Below are 24,415 nucleotides of genomic sequence, written 5' to 3' on the forward strand. Positions count from 1 at the left end.
TCAAACATTCATGACTCTGGAAGGATCTGGCCTTGTTTCTTGCTCAGAAAACATCCCAGCTCATTGGAGCAAGGAGTAGATTAGCAATTCTGAGCTTTAAATCCTATTTCTAACACTGATTTACTGTGATGTTGGTAACAAGTTGTTGCTTTTGATTGCTAAGTTTCCACAATCAGGAGTGCAAAGCAGTGAGACAGATCCGGCCTGTGAGCCTGGTTTAAGAAGTAGTCGCTCAAAACGACAATAAGGTACCCCTTTAGGATAACCGGATGTTCAGATCTGCTCAAGATTGTCTTGGTAATATCCACAGCTCAGTTTACAAATCAAGAGATGCATATATTTTTCACAACTCTCATTGCCTCTGAAAATGTGTTCTCAGCCTCTTCTCTCCCCAGGCACAAAGTCTGGAATTTAGGAGGTACCTGGGCTGCTGGTATTAGAAGCAAAGCAGCTGGGTCCCTAGTTACCCGAATGGCTTCCCACCCACCCTTCAACATGGTCTCCAACCCCACGCCCCTCTCCTGAGTGATTCTTCTGTCTGTAGCTCTACCATTCTCTGAGGCATTCAGTTCTTCAAAGTCTTTCTTGAATTCTTTTCTCACTACCCAGATTCAATGTTTTCTCAGGTTGTGTACAGTCTAGCCCTATGGGGGCAGAACCAATAGGGACTTTTGAAATCTCCTGGTCAGTGAATAGTATGAATTACAAGTCTGTACGTATTCCTCAAGTTCAAGGTCCGTGTCTTACGCATCGCTACACTCCCAGCGACAGACACAGTGCCTGACTCATAGTAGGTGCTCAAATAATCTTTGCTTAAAGGCAGAGGAGGAGATATGTAATTTATAACACTGCCTGAGGAAGTATAGATTTCTAATTAAAAAAAATATATGAAACAGGAACAATGAACTAGAATCTCCCATACCAAAAAAAGGCTCCCACTATGAAAATATTCACATTACATAGGTTTTTAAAAACCAGGATAGCACATAACAAGTTTCATTGACTTGCCCAGGGTCCCACCAAGTACACAGCCCATTCTTCATTCCACTCTACCTTTCAAAACTCTGCCTCCACCAAACAGAGAAAGCTACTATTTCATCTTATTATAGATATTTGTGTCAGAGAGAAGGGAACCCACCACATCCTTTTCCTGGGTCTTCTCTCCTTGGGGAGCAGTGCCATCCCTGGCACCATCTGAGCCCTCCAAACCTCAGGTCAGCACAGCAGCAGATGGTAGCAGATGAGGCTGGTGCTGGAAATGTCAGTGTATCCTGAGGAAAGTGGGGCGAGTGTCCCATTCTGTCTGAGACGTGTAGGCATAGGTGCTTTCTAGCTCTGGACAGCCCTCCAACCCCCCACTTGCTCCAAGGGGCTGGTTGTACTCCACCAATAGTATGGAGGATGTAAGGGACTAAACGAGATTGAAGAATTTGTATGGTTCTGCAAGGGCTGGCCAAAAAAGTGATCTGAGGAGCAAGAGGCCCAAGTTCCCATCTTCCTTCTGGTCTCCCTATGTGATCCGCAGAGTCAGATGATGCTCCCCAGGGGTCCTTGCCCTTCTTTCTTTGTGTGCTGGCTCCTGGAGATGACCCGATCTCACTAGCTTGGGAGGGGACACACAGCCCAAGAAACCATCTATCTCTCTCTCTATCTGCCTCTCTCTCTCTGTCTCTCTCCCTCTCTCCCTTTCTCTCTCCCCCTCTCCCTGGGGAAACTGCATTACTTCAGCTCCCCTGGGGCACTTGATACACTCAAGCCTGTGGGCCAGGGCTTCAGGAAGCAGGCTCCACCTTTCACCTTCCCCCACGAGAGCCTGGGGCTCAGGGAGAGCTCAGTATTCCGAACACAGAATGAGAGGATGCAAGAGCAAAATGGGAACTTGCTAGAGAAGGGCTTCTTCCTGCTCTGCAGTCTGCCGGAACATCATGTGGCAGCAAGACTGTCCAACGGCTGGCTTGCTGGAGCAAGTGTGGGAGTCAGATCTTTAAGTGTCAGTTTCCACAGTGAGCAGAGACAGCCTGTGTCTGGAAGCCTGGCACTGAGAATGTTGAAGAGTCTGAGTGAGTCTGCTTGCCTGCTCGGCTGGACTGAAAATCCATTTTCTCCCCTATTCCATACCAAAGGGCTCCCTCATGGAAGCCAGGTTCACTGGGAAAGATCTCTATGGCCTTTGGCAGCCCTGGAATCACTGTTTTGACTTCCCCTTATTGTTCCTGGTCACTATGCCCAGAGACACTAAGTCAGGAGATGGTCAATTGTTTCTGCAAGTGGGACTGATGGGGAGATGCGAGTGCTCCCAACTGATGAGTCTGGCCTTGACCGTCCAGCCCACCCCCACTTTACTGTGCCAGAGCCAAAGACTCTTAGCATCAGGGCGCACATGCCCAGCCCTGCCACACTGATCCTGGTGAGGGCCGGTCCTGGTCACCCAGAGCCGGCCATCAGCCCCCCTCTTCCACCGGAAACGGCAGTCAGTTACACGGAGGGAAGGATGGGTGCAGCAGGGCTTTGTCATCACGTACGTTGTTCTAATAGAAATGCACACGGCAGCCCGAGCTTTGTGACAGGCCCTTTTAGAAGACTTCTGCACAGTGAGAAATTGGAGAAAGCTTTCTTTCCTCAGCGGTGTCTGCCAGCCCTATCCTAAGCAGCCAGAGCCCAGACAGGCCCCAGCTGCAAAAAGGGAAGTGGAACACTCCCTCCTTCCGAGCCCACTAAATGGTCAGAGGAATCCAAGACGTGGTGCCCATCCACTGAATGCCTTTTACCCGTTTCTTCTTTCTCTCCAGAGCATTCCTATTCCCTCAGTCCACATTCAGACGCACACCCTTCTGTCAGCTACTTAAAGTCATTAAGTGAACTTAATTAGGTTCGTCAGTCCCTGAGGCTGGCAGGGCGGCAAATAAGGCATTATATTCACTGGCCATTACCAGTCTGTTGCCTGAATGAGATTGTGTATTTTCTGAGCTGTGCGTGACCTGCATCAGCATCTCCCAGGCAGAGATTTGCCCCATGAGACTAGGAGGCCCCCAATTCCAAGGCTGCCCCTCTAAACCTGGCCCACTGCCCCAGTGGCCACCTCCCAGAATCCCCCTGGGCAGGCTTTCAACAGACCTCTCTGTAAAGCTGAGCAAGACGGAGTCAGGGGTGCATTCTTTATGCAAAACCAGGCTCCAACCAAGATCTCCAGCCAAGTCTGTTCTAACAAGCTCCAAACCCCACTGGCTAGAAAAAAGGGAAGAAGTAACAACCACCCCTGCAATCAAAGGTGTCTTTTTTAGAGAAACAGAAAGAGCTGAGCAGGTGTGAACTGGGGAGGGGCAGGGAGTGAAACCCCCGCTGCTGGGGGCTGGACAGAGGGGCGCTCAGCTGTTGTGCTCTGAAATGGCACAGCTCAGCAAGGGAGCTGGACGAGCCCCGGCGAGCGGGCTCTTCCCTCCTCCTCCTGACCAGGCTGCCGCGGAGCAGGAGAACAAGGCTTCCTTCCTTCCCCACACAGAGCTAAGGCTTTGAGCAGGGGCCATGGAGTAATCTGTGTGCTCGCTCAAACCACCAGGCCCCCGCGATCCTGGTAGTAATGCTTTCTCTCAGACACAGAGCAGTCCATCTGGTATGCGTGTTAGAACTTGCCCTCAGATCCAGAGCGTTCTGCCTGGTATGTGCTAAAACCCGAGACCTGAGGCCGTGGCTGACTCTGGACAGTGGCTTGGTATCTGTACTTTTAGAGGACTCAACAGCAAAGAGTAGTTGGATCCGGACTCAGAGCCATGATGAAGTCTCACCCACCTCCAGTGAGGAGAGGGCGAGCAGAGCCAAGAGCAAACTCTTCACCTGAGGTTCAGGCAAAGACACACAACCAGGTACCGTCCAAAGTAAAGAAGCCTGAATCTGGGTGGCCCTGTGGCCACCTGGTCTCTTAGCTGGTACCCGCACAGAAAAGCAGCTCCTAGATTGATTGTGTTGTCCCCTCCCTGCCCCATCATCCACCATCCCCAGACTGCATTCCCAGACTGTCTCTGCTTCACCCTGCCCTCCCCACTTCCCTGCATGGCCCACCTTTGTCCCACCTGTCCCTTCCCTGCAGCCTCCAGAGTCTGGAGCATTTGGGGAAGGATTGGCAGTGTGGCCTCCTGGATGGACAGAGGCAGCGTCGCATGTTTACATCTGATTTGACATCTGATTGAGTCTTCCCTGATTCTTATGAGTGTTCCTGACTCAAAATATGTGCAATTCCCAGTGTCAGTCAAACTCTCTTCAATAGCAGCTGCCACTGCCGTTGCCTCGCAGAGCACTTAAAAAACTTCTATTTAGAAACCATTCCAGCTCCAGCTTGCATCATGCCATCCATACTAAGGGGCCCAGTGGCTGGCTGAGAACTTTGCAGCTCTAATCTCTAAGTAGTAAAAGAGGAAGGTGGCGGGGGAGGCGGGGCCAGGGAGAGCAGAGAGGGGAGGGGAGACGTGCATTTAGGGGAAGGGCTTGTTCAGGGGAAAACAGAGATTTCAGCTCCCTCCCCATGCTCAACAGGCACACACATGTAGTGTGCTCGCTCAGGCATGCCAGGCCTCCCCAGGGGGTACTCCCAGGATGCAGCTCAGCTTTGAGGTCAGTGCCTGGCCTGGGCCCTTGGCCTGTAGAGGACGGACTAGGAGATGATGACCCGGAGTGGAGAACTGGAAAGATAGGCACAGGGCCCCCTACCCACTGCTGTGCACTCTGCCTCCCTGATGCTCCACCAGGGTACATGATTCTTTCTCGGCACCCTCTCCAAGTAGCGCCAAGTGCCTGTTTTCTTGCTGCAAATCTCCCTAACCCTGGCAACTGCTGTAAAGAGAACAAGCAATATTAGGGCACTGGTTTGCCACCTGGAAACCCTAGCCCTGGCTTGTCTGAGGTTACACAGGCTCCAGTTGGGAGTCATCTGTGGACCATGTCCTCCGTGGAGATTCAGGGAAACCATAGCTGTGACCTTGCCAAGACTCGTGGAGGAAACCCAGTGCAGGTGTGCAAGACATATGGGTCTCTCACCATCTTTACCTCCTCATACTCACACTCAAACACACACACTCTCACACGCACACGCACACACACACATACACACTCACACACACACATACACACTCACACACTCACGATAGGTGCCAAGATCTGGCCGGACAAGTCTGGTGGGTTCTTGTGCTACGCTTCCCCCATGCACCGTCACCCAGCGTGCTCAGGTGTCCTAGAACAGGATTTGGGGATTCTCCTCTGGGCACTCTTCCTTCCATACCCAGCCAACCACCAGCCCTCCTTGCTGGTCTAGCCTGAGGCAGGGCAGGTAGACCCCATCATGGGAATGTGGCCTGAGGGCACCAGTGGGGTTGGCCATGAGTACAGCAGATCCAGGTGTTTCCTCTTTAAAATTGAGCCATATGTGGGCCCTCTAATTGTGACTTTCAAACAAGAAGGATTATTTGTGGTTGACCAGATTTCACGAGACAAGTGAAGGCATAGATGGATTTACCAAGTAATTCAGTTAAGAATAACCAATCACTAACCTCCTATTTAGATAAAAGTTGACGTTTAATTTCAAGTCTTTCCACCGCAGGAGGCAGGGATTCTTCGCAGGCCAGGAGTAACCACACCGGTATCTAGCCCTTCTGCGTGTTGATCTGAGGTCACCTGCTCGCAGGCTTCCAGCCCCTGTGGCAGTTCACTCGCTGACCGTAAAGCTTTGCTGTCTTCGCTGCACAGTGTTAGCGAACATTTTCTCCTTGTTTCTCTCCCATGTGCCTTTCCTCCCTCTGCTAACGTTCCATTTCCTGTGTTTCCATGGACCTCTCTGCCCTGCCTTCTCCACCCTGTCAGTCTCGCACACCTGCCAACCCTCCTGTTTTCTGCTCTTGCTCCCCCATGCTGCCAACTCTGTTGTCTTAGTTCCCTCTCTCCTTTTTCTGCCAGCTTTTTCAAGCTATGATTTACAAAGTATAAATTCACCTGTTTTAAGAGTACACATCAGTGACTTTTAGCAAACATACAGAGTTGTGCCAAGAGCACCATGATCCAATTTCAGAATATCTTCATCACCCTAGATCTTTCTTGTGCTGGTTTACTGTCAATGCTGTTCCCATTTCCAGTCCTAGGCAACCTCTAATCCGCTTTCAGTCTCTATCAATTTGCCTATTCTATACATTTCATATAAATGGGATAATGTATGTGAATGGACTCATGAGGTTTTAATTATTGCCTGGCTTCTTTAACTTAGCATGATGTTTTTGAGATCCATCCATTTTATAGCCTGCAAAGGAGCCCGTTCTTTTTCATCAGAGAGCAGCATTCTATTGTTGGCCGTCTCACGCGTGGTTTATCTGTAACATGCGTGGACGGGCAGGCGTTTCCTCTCTTGATATTTTAATATCCACCCAGAGACTGCACAGTCTTTGGCAGGTCATTCTGGATTGACTTTCTGAAAGGTGAGAGAGATTTTTTCAGTTCTCAGGAAACTCACTTCACAGCAGGACAGGGCTGGTTGACTGACAGCTTTCCAGGAGGATGACTTCCTAGGAAACAAATGAACCAAAGGTATTTTCTGTTTATCCCACTCTAAAGCCTTCCCTGGCCACAGTCCCAGGACCTGACCCTCCAAGGCTATGAAAGAGATGGAAAGAAACAATATCTCATGGATTCACTGTTAACATTTATGGCCCACTCTGTGTTGCTTACAGACACCCCCAAGGATCATAGTCAAATCATTTGCTAGTTAACAATCAGTCGGGCACTGCACAGACCAACCCCAGTCACAACAGATATTGAACAAAACTCGGGATCCTTCAGACCCACACTTTGAGGGTTTAACCTCTCGGTTGCTAGATAATGAAAAAATTCGGGGGACTCCAGGGACAGAGCCAGGCTGCCTGAGGCAGCCAACAAGCAGAGGACACGCCAGGCAGAGGCTCTTTATCAGCTGGCACAGAAGCATCTCAGTATTTTAATAAGACCTCAGCACCCTCAACTGTGAAGCCTTGCCCGTCTGCACACCATGCACACCCAGACTCCAGGGAGCACAGGAGTCTCCTCAGAGTATCAAGGGGGCTGCTCTCAGGTCCCAGGCTCCCTATTCTACTAACCTACGGAGAAGTCCCTCAGAAAGGGAGGTGCTCTGTGCAGCAGTGGGGGAGATGTTCACTTCACCACTCTTGCCAGTTCTCTGTGACGAGGTGAGGCTGATAAAAATGACAGTCACAGGCCAGGTCGTCAGCACACATCTGGATCGTGCTGGATGCTGAATCCTAAGACCTGACCCACCCACACTGTTCCTCACACACACTCCTCTTGACACACGTACAGGTTCTGGCTGCAGATTGTCGCGTGGTGGGGACCAGGATCCAGAGCCACCGTGGCTTTCGACAATGTCTCCATCAGCCTGGACTGCTACCTCACCAGTGAGTGCCCCTGTCCCTGGCACCTGCCCCCGCCCCAGACTACCCCGGGCCTCACTGCCCCTCCTTGACCCAAGCCCAGCGGTCTCATCCACCCTCCCTGGGGGAAGCTCATCTCTCTGCTGTAAACTGAGCCTCACTTAACTCAGCCTGTGGGGTCTTCTCGTTCTAGTCAGTGGGGAGGACAAGTTGCCACAGAATACAGCACCCAAATCAAGAAATCTGTTTGAGAGAAACCCAAACAAGGAGCCAAAGCCCTGGGAAAATACACCGAGAGAGACCCCCATCTTTGACCCCACAGGTAAGGGTTCAACTTCTAAATTTGAGCAAAGTAATTTTTGGTTACACAGGTAAAAGGAAGATATGTGCTGTGATTGGGGTGAGGAGCTGTGCTTAAAGAATAAAATAGCTGACCTTTAGAAAGAATGTCACCTACACCCTGGCTGTTGGACGTCAAGAGGAAGCTGTTTGGTTGTCTTACTGCTGGGCAAATGGAGCTTCTGGAAGCTGTGCAAAGGAGCAGCTGTCTCTCGTGCCTGGGGAATACCCAGGCCCCAACACAAACACGAGGACAAAGCCGGTCCCCTCCTTTCTTTGACTGCTCCCCAGTTACTGCACAAAGCAAACCTTCCATCGATTTCTTCTCCTCATTAAGAGGGTTGGGCCCAAGGCCAAGTTATCTGTTGCACACAGGCAGGCTAGCTCATCATGGATAAAACCCTAAAGACTTCAGGTTCGATGCATTTCCTCAAAGCTTGGCTCCCCTCCAAAGCTGTTCGGTTCCGCATCTCCCGGGCTGAGAGGCTTCTCATGGGAGCCCTTGCTGCTCCAAACACAGGCCTCTTCAGCTTCTAACCCTAAACCATGGGTGTGACTTCTCAGCTACTCTATGTGCCAGAAGAAAATCTCTTGGAATCAGTCTCCAAACCCAGTATGAGGTCCGTCAGCGATTATTAGATCTGTGAGCCCCAGAGAAGCTGATGAAGGCCACCAGGCCCAACAGCAGCAGGCCCAGGGGTTCCCCCAAGTGATACTGGTGCCTGAGGATGCAAGGCTTCTTCCTGTGTGAGTCACCGCAGAAGCAGGTGTACAGCACACGGTCCACTCACACTCTTTTTCCTCTAAAAGATAGTTCTGTATTAAAACAACAATAGCTAAGTGGTAAATCTCTCATTTCTCCTTATAATATGAAATCTTTGTTTAGTGCAAAGTACCAAAACAAAGTAGAGGCTATACCATTGCACTGAACTCACTGACCCTCAACTTACTAAGTAAATATTAGCTTTGCTTTGTCTTTGAAGAAATCCTTTTTCCCTCCCCTAAAAAGCTGTCCCAGGACTAACTCTCATCCCTTCCAAGTCCTACCTGATCTCATCCAGCTCCCAAACCAGAGGAAAGAATTTGGTTGCTTTTCTAATCATCTCTCCCCTTTCCTCCCTTCACCTTGAACTAGAACCTCATTTTTCCACCCAAAGGGGAACCTGGCCTCCTAAACCGTCATCTCTGTTTCGCACTCTGCCTCATGGTTCACAAAAATGTCTAATATGTGGGAGGCAGCCTTCTGCCAGCACCCCTCTCCACCCCCTGCCCGGTGACTTGCCTCCATCACTGCCCAGCCGTTGGTCCACCACTGCCTCCCTGTGATTAATGCAGGTCTTGCCAAGCAAACATGTGGCAAGCCCCGCCCCGTCTCACCACCAGCACTGATTACATAGCAGGGACTCCAGAAACACGTATTGATCGACCGGTGAGCGATTGATGCTTGAGCTCAATCCTAAGATGTCAGCAGCGGCTCCCCTGCAGCCAACATTTAGGAGGCAGTCATCTGCCTTGCCTGACTCTGGTTTATTGCCAGATAACTCCCACTGCCCCTAAAAGACTGATCAGTAAGGATCTGCCCAGTGGCCACCCGGACTAATGAAATCTCACAGTGGCTCAAAAGCGGCGATGCTCCCCCACCACCTCCGAATAAAATCAGAAGCAAGTGGTTGCCTGAGAGGCTGGAGATGACAGTGGCTGAAACCCACGCTTCCTTTGCTGCCCGACCCCAGCCTTGAAACAGGGATGACAGCAAGTGGCTGTGGGTCAGTGTTTTGTCTGCAGACCCCCTTCCAGAGTGACCCCAACTCAAAAGGTAGAGGACACTGAGGCAAATACATCCCCAAGCAGCCTTACTAGGCTCTTTGGGAAGGCTTGGGAGACCCGAATAGAGCCAGTGCTTTCCCAGGAGCCCAGTGCCGCATCGGGGAGCTGCTGAGGTGAGGGATAAGCGGAGGCGGGCTCCCAACACCCCTCCCCTGCTGTGTTCCTGCAGCAGGAGGCATCCCGCCTTCTGATGGACCTGTTAGCCCCACCTTGCTGCAGACTCCTCGCAGAGCAGATTCGGGAGGATTAATGGGGAGAGAGGGAGCAGGGCCTCCTTTCCCCACCACCCACAGGATGAAGTCGACCAAGCCCCCAGAAGTGTCACTTGGCCAGGACTCAGCCTCCTGGTCAGGGAGAACAGGCCTCACCCTGGGTCCAGCCTGAGGCTCACCCTCTCGGCTTTAATCCAGACCCCCACGGTTCTTGCACAAGTTCCTCTGTGGGCGGTCCTGGCTCAGGTCAGGAGCTCAGAGAACTCAGTCTAGAAGAGGGGAGCATAAGGAGACAAAAGATTAGCCAATTAAGGGAGAGCCAGGTGCCTGCAGGGAGAGAAGTGCCCTGCGGAGGAGGGTCCTGGAGGAGGAGGGGTCCAGGCAGGCTCATGGAGAGGTCAAGGTCAGGGCTACACCCATTCAGAAAAAATCACCTGGCTTACCCTTGCCTGGCGCCTCCCACATGCCTGGGACTGCGCAGCTACAGCAGCGACTAGGGGAACCGGTACCCACTGTTCTGGAGCTTCCGGCCCATGGGAAGAGGGCAGCCTGTGAACCTCATGGCCTGTATCATGAAGCTTAACCCAACTCAGAGCTGCTACGTGGGAGGGCCCCCTGGAGAGGAAGGGTGCACTGGGGCCGGAGGGAAAGGAATAGAAGGAACAATAGGTAAGCAGGTCTGACCAGGGCTGGGCTGTCTCACATCCTCACGTGTCCTCCTCTAGTCCTCACTCTGGAACTCTGGCCCAGAGCTGGCGGCTGTTACTGGCACTACAGGGATCAGGGAGATGATGTGGAAGAACATAAGTGTCCCACAGCTGGTGGGGGAATGGGGCCAGGATGGGCCTCGAAGTACATTCCTCAGCCAATTGAGCTTCTTCGAGTATCCAGTTCTATCAGAGATCCGTGCTATCAACGGGGAAGAGCTGGGAGAGCATCCCAGACCAGAGCCCCTGCGTGATCAGTAAGCAGACCAGCTCCCAGCCATCCTGACAAAGGATGGGGGAGGCTGGATAATAAGATTTTCTCCCCAAAGTTCAGTGCTGTCAGTTTCTACTGGGCTGGAACAAAGGTGGCTTGTGGCATTTCATCTCTCCTGGCAGACATTAGAGCAGCTCCTAGCAATGCGCCACGTGAGGTCTTCTGAAAACCATCACTCACCAAGCTTCCACATTTCTAAACACTCCTCACATCCCCCAAGCCAGCCCTCCCCTCTGACGAGGGCCTGACACTCTGGGTCTGGGGGTTTCCCCACCCCCAGCCCACGAGGCAGAGCTGAGCCGCGGGAGCATCCAGGCAGGGAATAGCAGTCCAGGTGCTTCACGGAGCATTCTTGGAAGCCTCAGTCACTTCAGCTAATCAGATGAAGAAACGGAGAGAGAAAATGGGGCAAGTATTAAGGCTGGGGAAATTACATTTGTCAGTTTTGCACATACAATTACACTAACCAAATGGTTGGGATAATGCAATCACCGGGCTGCAGAGTTTCTCCCTCTCTCTCTCTCTAATGGGCAGTAATATTAGCAAGGAAGAGCTGCATGTGGCCTCTGCCACCTCTCTCTCTCTAAAAGCCCAGGTGAGGGCAGGTAGGACCCACAGAGCCAAATGACTCTGCCCTCAGCGTTCTTACCCCTCTCCCTTTCTCCTGTAAGCTCACACGTTGTGTAGGAGGGCAGGAGGGAATTAGCTCAACCCACAGGTATCTGTAACTTACAGAGCCCTGGCATCAAGCCACAGTCTTGCCTCGGGGTTGGTTGGTGACAATTGGTTTACTGTTTTCTAAATATATGTCTCTTGCCAAAGGTTGGGGTCGGGGAGTGGACAATTACAAATGGGTGGAGAAGAGCATTGGACCAGGAGTCAGAACCCCTGTGCACAGCCCTGGCTGGCCTGCAAACTTTGTTCCTGGGGAGGCTCCCGCCTCTGCCCAGCCTTCTGTGACCTCCTCTGATGTCTGGGGCATGTCAGCAAACCCGCAGTAACAGAGCTCATATGAGAGGGGCTAACTCAAACACCGACAAAGGCCAAAAAACTGCTACTTTTAAAGGTCAAGGTTTGAAGTAGACAGCCTCCAGGTCTCTCCCCGTCCACCCCCAGCGCCATGGTTCTAAGGGCTAAAGGGAGCCAGCGCTCTCCTGGGCCCATCTCTCTAACTAACCCATGGCACTGCTAATGCGCCCAGAAGTGAGGGGGACAGACTGCCCATTTCCACACATGCTCCTATGATTCAAGAGCAGATGCCAATTCCAATGAGAAAGTTTTATGTGTTTCACATAAATTGATTGGGTCTATTTCTGCTAAATGCATTATCCATTCACCACAGAACAACTATTAGAGTTAATAGAATTTGTAGCTGGAGCCATTATGTTCCAAGTACACCCTTCTGGGGATGACAGCATTATTGGAAGGCAGGATTCGCAGGGCCCAACTCCCCTCACTCAGAACCTGTCATCTCACTCGCTGGCGGTCTTTGCTTCCATCAGAAGCAGGCCCTGCAGGCCCAGTCAAGCTCCCTGCAGCAGCACACCCCGATAGTGAAGGGTCACCCAGATCCTAAAGACTTAAGTGTATCCTAGTCCCGTTCCAGAAACTCCTGTCTCCTTACCACCTGTCAGCACTGCAGACAGCCCCATGCCAGGCTGAGGGCAGAGAGGAAGCTGGGGTTCCCCTTTAGCCATGCCTCTTTACTGTGTGACAGTTTTGAAGGCAGAAGGCCCCAAAGTCATTGGGAGGACAGGGAACAAGTAAGGAGAGGAGGCCCACTCGCTCCATGGGGAACTCAGAGTAGACTCCTGGGTTCATGGCACCGTTAACAGCTTTCCCCAGAAATAACCGGTGACAGAATCTGGGGCTGCATGAATGCAGCAGTGAGCAGATCAGCTGGCGGGGACCTAGATGCCACCAAGATTTTCTCCAAGTGTGTCCTCAGGTCATCTGCTTCTTGTCACTCGGCTGGGGGAGGGAGGACCCACAGGTGCTGCTGGTTAAAATGCAGATTCCTGGGCCCCGCAGACCTGTGGAATCTTAATATCTAGGAGTGAGAGGTCAAAACCTGCCTTTTTAACAAACTCACAAGGAAAGCCTGGTTTGAAACAGAGTTTAAGAACCCCAGACTGCAGCCCGACCTCCTCCATCCAGAGGGGTGTGGTCCTTGGGACAGAGTGGAGGCGGTTCCGACCATGTAGCATATTTCGAGCTTTCAGGTCTCAGACAGCAAAGGCCTCGTATCATGCATCTCCTCCTTACACAACAGTAATAACCACTAGTCACCGAGCATCGCCATGCGCTGGGAACCATGCTGGCTGTTTCGTATGCGTTCCCTCACTTGTACTAGAGTATTATCCCCCTGTTACAGATGAGGAACTTGAGGCCCACAGAGGCAGAGTAACTTGCCCTAAGTTATACACCCTGTGTAAAAGGCTAAAGAGTAAGTTTCTCTAAAATCACATGAAGAATCAAGTTTTCTAAGCCAGATCATATTCCAAAGGGCAAAGCTGTGATAAAGAAACCTTAAAAGAATCCCACTGTTGATGGGTCATCTAGAGGAATTTCTCTTCTCTGAAAAACCCTGTTTATAATGTCAGTTTTTGCTTAAACAGAGCACATCTCCATCTTCAGTAATATTCAAAATAGTGCACCAGGCACACAGCGTACCCCTGCACGTGTAAGAAAGCTGGTAGCTGTGGCTAACCCGCATCCCTCCAGCGCCCCAGCCATCGTGGGTGCACGTGAAAGGCACTTCTGGCACTTCCCACTTATGTAGCCTTTCCCAGAACCCCCCGTCCATCTGGGGGAGCACCTCTTTAAGAGCTGGGCAGGCATGGGGCCTGGATGTCATCCTAACCCGTTCCAGCTCTGGCCACTTCGCTGCTCAGCTGGCCTGCTGTTTAACCATGTGCTGTATGTTCTCTTTTCCTCACTAATTTTAGATTATCACCTATTTATAGCCAGCGTATAGTGATGACGCACGAGGCACCAGCCTTAACAAGGCTCGTGGGCCGCCAGTCACTGTGCCAGGCTTGGCACCCTCCCAGTTAGGATGTCACTCTTCATTTGGGCGCGGCTCCCTTCCCCAGGAGCTAGCGCAGCTGTGCTCCAGGAAGAGAGGTGGCGTGGAACTAATTCGTGATTCATGATCCGCATTACTCACGTTAACAAGTCCCTCTGGTGCAACAGGCTTTGCACGCTGGAGAGCCAGTCGGCATCCCCAGGAGATGGCCGACACCGAGGCCCAGGGCCTGCTCGGTGGCTGAGGAAGAGAAAGCACTTCCGCAGGGACCTGGTGATGGTGACAGGTGGAACTGAAAGCTGGATAGGAAGCCCTGCACCCTGGCATAGTGCTCACAAGCAGCAGAGCTTCGTGGGTGAATGTTCACCATTTGTAGACTGCCTGCTTTCCTCTGTACACCGTCTACAGCTACTACGCACGCTCAGTGCCTCTTACGTGATCCTTACAGACTCTCCCCCCAGGTGCCCCAGGATAGACATCACCGGTCAGCTCTGCCACTTACATTAAGCCACTCCTCCTTGGCATGGCTTTGTTTCCCCACATCCAAAAAATGGCGCTTATAGTCTTAGGGTTTCCATCTCATAGGTTTGATGAACAGATCACACGAGTGAATGCATGTCAGAGGCTTAGAGCGGTGCTTGACACAAAGTGAGCTACGTGAGCTATCATTATTTTCCCCATTTTAGATCTGAGGAGACAGAATCAGAAAGGTTGTGTGACCTGCCCCACCAGTCAGCTGCAGAGCCAGGGTTCCCACTCAAGCCAGCTCACCCCAAAGTCTTCCCACTCTAACCCCATGCCCATTAGGAACAACCCCAAACACCAGCCAGCTGCTGACCACAGTTAGGGGGAAGCTCTTGCCACATCCAGATTGGCTACATCCACCTTCTCTTTCCACAGAAGGCCGACAGGACGCCACCACTAGCCCAGCACAAGGGAGGTTTGGGTTCCTTTCCAGTGTCCAGTTCTGATCACATTTGGAATTAGGACAGATCCCCCTACTCTCCAGCTCTGACTTTATTCTGCCTTGGATGGTGAGGTCTCCATCCAAGACTGCTGCATTGTAAATTATGCTGAACTGATCCTCCTTTCTAAAAGGAATCCAGTGTCCTTTGAGAAAGCCAGGAATCAACAGTGTTACTTCAGAGCTTCCCGACCCTGGGCCCCTCTGGAGAATGAGTGCAGCAGCACCCAACTCTGATGGACTCAGACACGCCTCACAAACCTCCAGTCTAACACCATGTGGTGGTTGACATTAAGGCAAAGCTGCAGACAAAATGCCTTCACACCATGCCTAGCAGCAGAGAGGACCCACTTCCTTTCTCTCTCCTGGCTGGCTTAAGGAAACATGTTGTTTTGTCCTGTTTGTTTCAGTGAAAGTTTACGTAAGTGGGAGACAGTAAATGGTCCCAGAACTCTGGTCTCAGCACACCTTGATTAGGATCGTTTAACTCCAGGACCAGCAGAACACAAAGGCCCCTCCATCAGTGCAGGTGCATTAAGCACTTGCTATTTGGGAAGTCCGCCTTTAATTATCGTCCTTCTCCCAGGCTTGCTAGTTCTGCTGGCAGAGCAACTGCATCCCCTTGGAGCCTACTCAGCTCTTTGCCTTTTGTAGCAAAGCTTCAGTGATCCTGGAAAGAGGGATATTTTTCCAGTTTTTCTGGGCCCAGAGCTGGACAAAAGAGCTCAGAGGAGAAGGGCTGAAATGCTAACTCTAGATCCCAAGAGGGGTTCCTCCCTGGCTTCCCCCTCCATTGCCAAGAGGAAAAGGAACCAGAGGTGGAATTGCCTTAGCCATCACTGAGTCAAACAGGAGAGAGAGGGCCCAGGGAAGAGCTCAGCCCAGCCAGTGCCCTCCACGCAGGATGTTTACATAAAAGATGAGGTCAGAGAAAGCACTGGCTTCTGGGGTGGGCTTTTGGGGGTATGGATAGATATCTTTTGCTCAGTAACAAATTACCATAAACATAGTGGCTTAAAACAACACACATTTTTTATAGTAGTTTCTGTGGGTCAGGAAACTCAGGCACGGCTCAGCTGGGTCCTCTGCTTCATAGTTTCTCATTTTCTCATATGGTTGCACAAGATGTTAGCCAGGGCTGGGTCTCATCTGAAAGCTCAGCTGAGGAGGGAGTTACTCCCAAGCTCACTGGTTGTTGACAGTTCCTGGAGAAGCCAATGATGAGAGAGAGAAAGGGAAAGAGAGACAGAGACAGAGAAATAGGGCATGTGCTAGCAGGATGGAAGTTACAGTCTTATGTAACATAATCATGAAAATAACACTCCATCACCTTTGCCACATTCCATGGTTAGAAGTGACTCACAGGTCTCGCCCACATTCAAAAGGAGGGGATTATGCAAGGGTGTGGCTACCAGGAAGTAGAGATGATTGGCGCCCCTTGACAGCCTACCTGCAGTGGCTTTCATGTGTTGGAGATCGACCAATCTCCAGGGAGCTCTGAGAGCTCATTGTGGATTCTGAAGGACAGAATTCCTAGCAGCAACCTCAAGCCTCTCTGTTTAACGTTCCACAGACACTTAAATGTTCACAAAGTACCCACTGAGTACCAGTCCGTAACAGGACGGAAAATGGAATACAGAGAGTCCTAGAGACTGTGGTTCTAGCCGTGCGACTTCAGGACAGTCGGACGTTCTGAGCCCCCACTTTTCCTTTGTCCATGAGGTAGAGATAATGATTACCTGCCCCAGCTCTTTCTCAGAGCAGGCCACTGTGGTGAGCAAGCGAGATCGTTTCTAACAGGCTTTGAAAGTTCTAAAAGAATATACTAATATAAAATGTTGTGTGATATTGCTATTAACATTATTAAACTGTAGAACAGAAAAGATTGGGCCAATTCACGTGCCCCTGGTACGTTGCCTTCTATACGTTTTCAGCATATCTATCTCCTCCTTCACCTCCACCTGTGAGCTGTGTACTCTTTCATTTATACATAAGGGTGTACTCTGGGCCTATTTTTCTTAATTTTTTAAAATTTTAACCAAATTCTAGTTTTGACCTCTTAAAACTAACCGTGTTAAAAAGGGCAGAGGCAATATTTTGCCTGCTAGGTCATCTTGTTCAGTCAGTTCCCCCAGCCCAGGTGATCACCAGCTTGCAGGTGAAGCCCTCAGACTCCACTTGGGGGAAATATGTGACTTGGGTGAGGGCGTAGAGGATTACCCCCGATGACCCGCTCATCAGTATAAAGTGAAAGAGGGTTTTTAGTCTTTTAAAGTTGGTCAGGATCTCAGAAATAGCAGGGACTCCGGAACTTTCTCCAAGGACGGATTTTCAAACAAATCCCAGGTGGCTGTGTCTGGGCGGCCTGATTTGATTTTTACAGAGAATCTTGACAGTGACTTCATAATGTGAGAGCACATTTTATTCACTTAATTATTATTTTTTATTAAGTGACTGACAGACTGAATGATCCAGTTCTGGAATTAACATTATCAAGTCAGGAAAATAAGGCACAGCTTGGGCTTGTCCAGCAACCCAACTGAAAATCAGAAAAAGTCCCCAGGCCTCAGATGAGCTCCCTGAGAGAGGACTGTCTTCCTTCTGCCAGATTTATGGCTCTGATCCCGCTAACTAGTCCGTTCAGTCTGTTGGCTGATCAGCTCCATCAGCCATGGGGCCCGAGGTGTGCCCACACTGCTAAGGAGTAGGATGGAGTGTTTCCTTACAGACTGCAGGGCTCCCTGCATTTCAGTTACGTACATGTGGGTGTGCACACTTGAGTGTGTGCTGGTGTGTGTGCGAGTGAGCACATGAAGGTGTGTGCTGGCTCCCCAGGAGCCTACCGCTCTCTGCTGCGCAGTCATGGGTAAGAGACAGAATGCCTTTCAGCAAGCATCCACTTCCACCACAAGAGCGCCTCTGGTCCGCTCCACCCCATAATGCTCTCGCTGTAACACAGGAGCCCCAGAGAGGCTCCCGTCCAGCCACACGCAGAGCCCCCAGAGTGCGTGAGCTCCATCTCTGACCGCGCAAGTGGGTTTGGGGGCTGATGTTTGGCCTACTCTTTTCTTTCTACTTTTTTTGGTTTTGGCTTTGTTTTCATATAACAAAGGTTTATCCTATGTGACTGGTACTGTTTTAGGTCGTGAAAACAAGGCAGTGAACAAAATTAACTAAGCCTTACTCTTGTAGAGTTTACCCACTGGAGGGAAAGACAGACAGCAGGCAGTGTACAGATGATACAGATTCAGGTAGTGATGTGTTATGAGGAAAATAAAGCAAGTTAAGGGGCAGAGATGACAGTGGCAGAGCACGCGTGCTCTTCCCAAGGGTGTTAGGAGAGAAGACCTGAGGTTTTGGCAGGTGTGCTTCAAAGCGGAGCCAGGGTGATGCTGTTTGTTACCAATGTTAAGATCCCACTTTTCACTCTTAGGCTGGTGTGGCCTGGGGAGACCTCCAAGGCCCTCCACAACATAGCTACAACTCTCATAAGCTCTAAACGCCTTGGCCATGAAGTGTGTGGAGACACAGCAGCGGGTGGTGGAGAAAGGGGAGCACACCTGCGCTGAGCAGACTGGGCCAGGGGAGTGACCCAGACACCTGAAGGCCACATACAGTGACTGAGGAAGCACTGGAAACCTGGTCCCACTCCAGGCGGGCATCGCTGTTTAAGTGAGAGCAGCAGGAGTCTCTGATCAGTGGTGTTTTCATTGCAACTAGGTGGACATCTGGATTCTAGGAGGCTTCCTCCACAGTGAGTGTGAGCCAGCCGATGGCTGGCAGCCCAAGGAAGAGTCCAGTCCCGTAACAAAAACTTACAGATGACCGCTGATGTTAGCTCAGGGGTCGCGATGCCAAGACTCACATCTCTGTGATCTTTTTGGCCTTTTCCTCATGCTTGTTGCCTCAGGACCACTGCATGTCTGGCCACCGTGACTGCATTACAAGTGGCAACAACGGAGAAGTGTCTCTTCCCTTTTTTCTAGTCTTACATAATTTGTCTTCTATTGTTGATCAACAATTTGGTCCTACTTGCTCCCTGACCCCTTCCCTTTCTGCCCTTGACATTTGGGCTTCCCACCTTCTCATGTTTCCCTGTTCTCCAGTCCATCCTGGAAGGTCCGGGACCTTGACCCAGGAGTCAGGATATTTGTTCTCTCCAGCTCCTACTCACTCGGCCACTTGGGCTACCCGCACCTCCATCTGCCCATCTGCCAGAGGTGTTATAGTCTCAAGGGCCTTGTAAGGATTGCACCCTTCACGACTTAGAACCAGACAACAACTACTAAGAATAAAGCAGTGAGGGTTCTGGCCGCCCACCCTGTGGCCTCTCTCCCAGGAGCCAAGGGACCTGACAACAGGAGGCAGCAAATCCTACTACCACAAACCCTGTGGCCAGGCACCAGACCAAGGTTTCCTCTCCCCGGTCTGCGGACAAGAGCAGATGAGGGCAGAAATCAATGGCTCTTCAGGCCTGAGTGTGGCAGGGCTGGTACTTGAACCACCACCACTTCCCACTTAAGCCTCCGAACCACACCCATGATGTGTAGCCCCCAGGTGGGTGAGTCCACAGTCACAATATCAAATACTTTATTGACACAACCCTGGCCTGAAGCCAACTTGGAAGTAACCAAATTAGCCCCAAGGCCTCTCTTAACTTAATTTTTACAGCTCTGCTTTCATGATAGTGTTTTTCCTGTGACCTTTCTTCTCTCCTGTATTACTGACTTTCCCTCGAGGAGCAGGGGGTGGCTGAGAACACCACACAGCAGCCATCACAGAAGCCATTAAAAACCCCCTCAGATTGCCAGGTGTCAGAGCAGTTTAGGGTAATTCAGTCCTGAAAGCAGCTTTTATCTCAACAGCCCAGACTTGCTGCCCTGTTGATGGGGAGCCGGTTCGCTCCTAGATTTCTCCTCATGAAGGGATATCTACCACCCAGCACAGAGGGATGGGCCTCTGGTCTTTGTTCCCCAGGAGACCACAGCGTGTATAGGCATCCTGCCCGTCCGGAGGAACTGTGAGAGGGCCAAGGGAGACAAAGATGTACAAGTGAGGGGAGACGTGTGCATGAGCACACCTAGTACAGAAGACAGAGCTGTAAGATCGTTGTTACCCCCTCCAAACTTCTCATCACCAAACAGGAACAAGAGAGAAGTGACAAAAAGCTACACGTGAATAAACAAAGGGTGTGTGGGTGGGTGGGTATGTGTGTGTGTGCGCGCATGTGCAAATGCAGTCTGAGCAACCAACTAGAACGACATGGAAAATTCATCAACTGAAAACTGTACTGTAAAAAGAGTGAATGTCACGGCCCCTCCTCACTTTGCCTCTGTAATCACAGGCCAATTGTATAACTTTTCTACGTGATTGCCTATCTTATGAGATAAAAGTAGCAATTCTTTCCCTTTCCCTATTTACTGACCTAACATGGTTTTAAGGAGCTAAATTAACGGAAGATGAAAGTGCAACATAAATGTACTGTAATTAAATATATTGACATTGAAGGCCTACAGATTCCCAGCCTATTCATTCAGAATCATAGTAACATCCTTTTATCTGAGGTTAGACTTCCAGTACGTTCCACGAGCCACCAAACATAAGTACCAAAATATAAATACATTCCAAACTGTGAAATAAGTTTTCTGCAGTTGGCTGCCCCTCAGTCTGATGCACAGAGAGGTGTAGGGCTTCTCTCATGCCCTCACCCAATACTGGGTACAAAATAAGACTAAGCACAGAATGTACGAAGCACTAAGAAAGCATAGCTGGTAGTAGAGAAGAAGAAAAGCAAAAAAGGAGACAAAACAAGTGCTTTAAACTGTAATCCTAGGGGAGTGTTCCTGTTGAAACTACTCATTAAAAGAGCATATCTGTGTATCTGAGAGTCCTTAACCAGGATGAGCAGTACCAACGTACCTTACAGTAAAATTGTTGTACCTCAAGGAAAAAGAAAAAAAGAAAAAACTGTGGGCATATAAGCAAAAACAGCAAGTGATTTATTAGAGGATGAAATTTAGGTTATCATCAGGGTTTTTGACAGTAATACTTTATACCAGAAGAAAATGGAGTAGTGTATTTAATATACTCAAAGGGAAAAATATTATCAATAGTCAGGAACTCAAGGGGATGGACAGACAGATGAGATAGGCAGAGATCTGTAAACGACAAAAAAACAAAGACCTCAAAGAATACTGCTCTCCTGGGCATCTACTTGGAAACAAACTTCAGACAACAAAAATGACTAGAGATATATCAACGTGATTCATATGAGCATTAAACATGTAATACTTACAGATTAATTAAAGGCTAAAGAGGAAAGAGTAACATACGTAACGGCAGTATGCCCAGTCAGCATAGACAGAGTACAACTTCAAGAAAATTTAGGAAAAGAGGGGAGGGTATGACTCAAGTGACAGAGTGCATGTTTGGCATGCACCAGGTCCTGGGCTCAATCCCCAGTATCTCCTCCAAAAAATAAATAATAAACCTAATTACCTCCCTACCCCACCCCCAAAAAAAGAAAAAAAAATTTTAGGAGAATGAAGAGCATATGTGCCAAAAAAAGTTTTTGCTAATCTCAGTTTTCATTTTGATTATGGCACAGTGCTAGTGTTGTTATCCAATACTATTGTGTGTATAATGAAAAATATAGTGGACAAGTGATTATAGAATATTCTAATTCCATTATCACCTGTGCACTTGGGAACCAAGATTCTCAGTGTGGAAAAAGAAATACAGATGTGACATAGAAGAGGTTAAATTAAAAACCCTGTAGTCCTGAACTTGAATTGGAACTATCGATGTGAGCTCATGGGGTATTTTTGTCATATACATATGTGTCTATTTCATATTTATGTGTGTTTATACTGACATACATATGTTTAAAACATGTATTTCCTAGCTCTGTCTACTAAAGAAGCCTAGAAATAATCACCAACCCTGTAGCAATAAGTGTCTATAGCACTCAGATTGTATACTTAAAATACTTTTTTTCACTAAAAGAAACCAAAGCTTTTAAAAATGGCCAAGTCCAGGTCTGGGGAAGGAACATTTCATTATGCCAGGTAGCTAGGAAGAAAAAGAACTTGGGAAGCTACCATGGACCAAAAATATGACAATTTGAGTTTCTAAAGGATAATAATTATGATTAATTAAAACTCAAAATATGTTTAAATTCATGTATTCATAATGATATGCAAACAACTAATTAGTCAGTTTTGGAGGATGGTGGAGAACCAGTTCATTACCTTGAAAACTGCAAATAAAGGAGTAAGAATTGAGCATTTACCCTGCCTTTTCTATATGAACTATACCACTGGGTAACCAAATAGTAGATAAGAGGAAACATCTCTTTATAAATATATTCCAACTAATAAATAAGAAAAAAAAGGATATAATTTGAATATCATTATTTTACAACTCCCCAAAAATAAATGAACCTAGGCATTAAGCTTCCACAACTGCTAACATCAGACAATTGAAAGCAGTGATTAGACACTGATCTTATATCAGAAGAGGATGCTGCTCCATTGATTAAAGAGTTGAAATGCTTTAACGTCACAATAGCAACAGTATGTATATTATTTTCATTTTGCCCTAATATGGAGAACAGTTTGTTAATTTCACCATGTAGACAAAAAGGATTACTTTTTCCAATTTATAATGAAGAATGGTGTCGTATACAGTTATGGATGGTGAATGATTATATTTACTTGGATTTTGGTCATTATTTTGTTTAATGGGATCTACAATGGCCATCAAAATGGTTCAATGTGCCACAGCTCCCACGAAGTTCAGCTCAGTCAACCGATATGGATAAAATTCAGTTCCATGGATCAAAATCAAAATAGTGTAAAAGACCCACATGAGCCATTGAGTGCTCTGCTGTGGTACCACCACAGGCCTTCAACACGAGGCAGACCCTTATTACTGTGATTAACTGTGATAGTTGAGAGCTCCTTTTCCTTTGTATCACGCTTTATTTCTTTGCATTCAATTGAGCAGATGCGGTGGCTTAGCAACAGTAATAAAACCAGCACAATCACCATCTAGCCTATTTTTTTTAACATTGTGCTGTATATTACTAATTGATTTGTTTGGGGATGCTGCGATATACTTAAAATGAAACCCAGTGCTTAATGGATTTTTCTTTACTCAGCTGTCTATAACCAATCAGTATTTTGATGTTTGTGGGTTCTTTATACGATTTAGATCTGAGTGAGTATTAAACTAGGTTTCCAGTGTGTGGTATAAGTAAGAACAAGATAAAACAGTTCCTTTTTTTCTCTCTCATAAATGAGTTTTCATACAATAGTTTTGTTGTTGTTGTTGTTTTTAAGTAAAAAAAAAAAAGAGGAAAGAGCTGGGCTTTCTCCTTCCCCTTCTCCCAATCCAGGCCCTACTTGGGGGCCATCTCATCCTCCTATAGCTCCACAAAGCCTCAGGGATCAACGCAGGCTCTCCGCTGGGAAATATGAGGACCCTGGAACTCTCAGACTGCAGCTCAGCATCAAGCCCACCTTATTGCTCGTCTTGCTGTGACCTCATCTTCTCTTCAATAACCAAGATTTTACCTTGTTGCTTATTACGCAGTCCCTCTCCATCTCTGCTGGCTGACCTTGTAAACACTCCAGTTACTGGATTTCCCTTTTGACACTTCCTGGCTCCCCATGGTCTCTCTGGGGACCAGAGTCCTGACGATGAGCACCTGCTTTCCCTGGTTTGTGCCCATGACCCCCTAAAACCCGCACTCTGCTAGGCTAAGCTACTCTGGGATTCCTGAGACGGAGAGTCTACCCTCAAGGTTGCTCAGGACAAGACTCTCACCTGTCCCCTCATAGTGACCTGCCTACTCTTTGTTCCTAAACAACCTTGGTCAGGTCTGTTCTGGTGTTAACTGAGCCCTAGGCTCATAGATTTAAAGGAAAAAAAAAAAACAGACAACATGAGGATTTTATAGTGATTGTGGTACCTTTTCAAGTCTTGAACTTGAACTCAGAAGATCTCTGTTTAACTCCTAACTTGACTGATTATCCACTCTGTGTACAGGAGGCTGGTTCTCCTGGGAATGTTTTCACATAATGCAAATATTGTCCTCCTTCCCCCAATCTAGTATCTATTAATCTGAATCTCTAGGGCCCTGAAATCTGTATTTTTAAAGGTCTTCGGGTAGTTTGGGGACCACTGAATTCAGTGATCTTCAACACTCCATCTTGCTGTGGCATTCTGTGGTATCTGTGAGATTCCAGACAGAATGAACAAAGAGAATGAATAGGATAAAGCTTCAGCAAGACAAGCCCACACATATAAGAAGCTGGACAGCTCTTGCATAACGGGCAATAAACTCAGAAACCCCATACCCCCAAGAAGTGGTGCTGGTGGGACACAGAAATTAATTACAAACACCTTTGGACAGCTTTATGAGGGTCAGAGCCATCCAAGGGAGCAGGGAAGACTACCATGCCTCGAAGGCTGCTGGGAACAATAGAATTCTGGCTGGATGAATCATGGGTCTGACCTGGGATGGCAAATCCTCTAATCCCATGGAATCCACTTTAGAAAGAATTCCTGCTCTGGACATGTCCATCAGCAGTCTCTGAAAAATGAGAACAGAATTTTGTGTATGGAGATCACCTGAGACTAATATATGTCCACTGAGTTGGGA

The 24,415-nt window shown here is 48.8% G+C and overlaps 1 protein-coding gene across 1 annotated transcript in view; it reads left to right on the forward strand.

Annotated features, from left to right (window-relative positions):
* The window catches only part of ALK (ALK receptor tyrosine kinase), a 675,174-nt gene that overhangs the window by 577,147 nt on the left and 73,612 nt on the right, over positions 1–24,415 (forward strand). Inside the window, exons 10-11 of the mRNA XM_072937961.1 lie at positions 7,327–7,421; positions 7,591–7,719. Coding sequence (XP_072794062.1) covers positions 7,327–7,421; positions 7,591–7,719 — 224 coding nt within the window. The remainder of the gene's footprint in view (positions 1–7,326; positions 7,422–7,590; positions 7,720–24,415) is intronic.

Source organism: Vicugna pacos, chromosome 15, assembly GCF_048564905.1.
Source record: "Vicugna pacos chromosome 15, VicPac4, whole genome shotgun sequence".
NCBI classification, from domain to species: Eukaryota; Metazoa; Chordata; class Mammalia; order Artiodactyla; family Camelidae; genus Vicugna; species Vicugna pacos.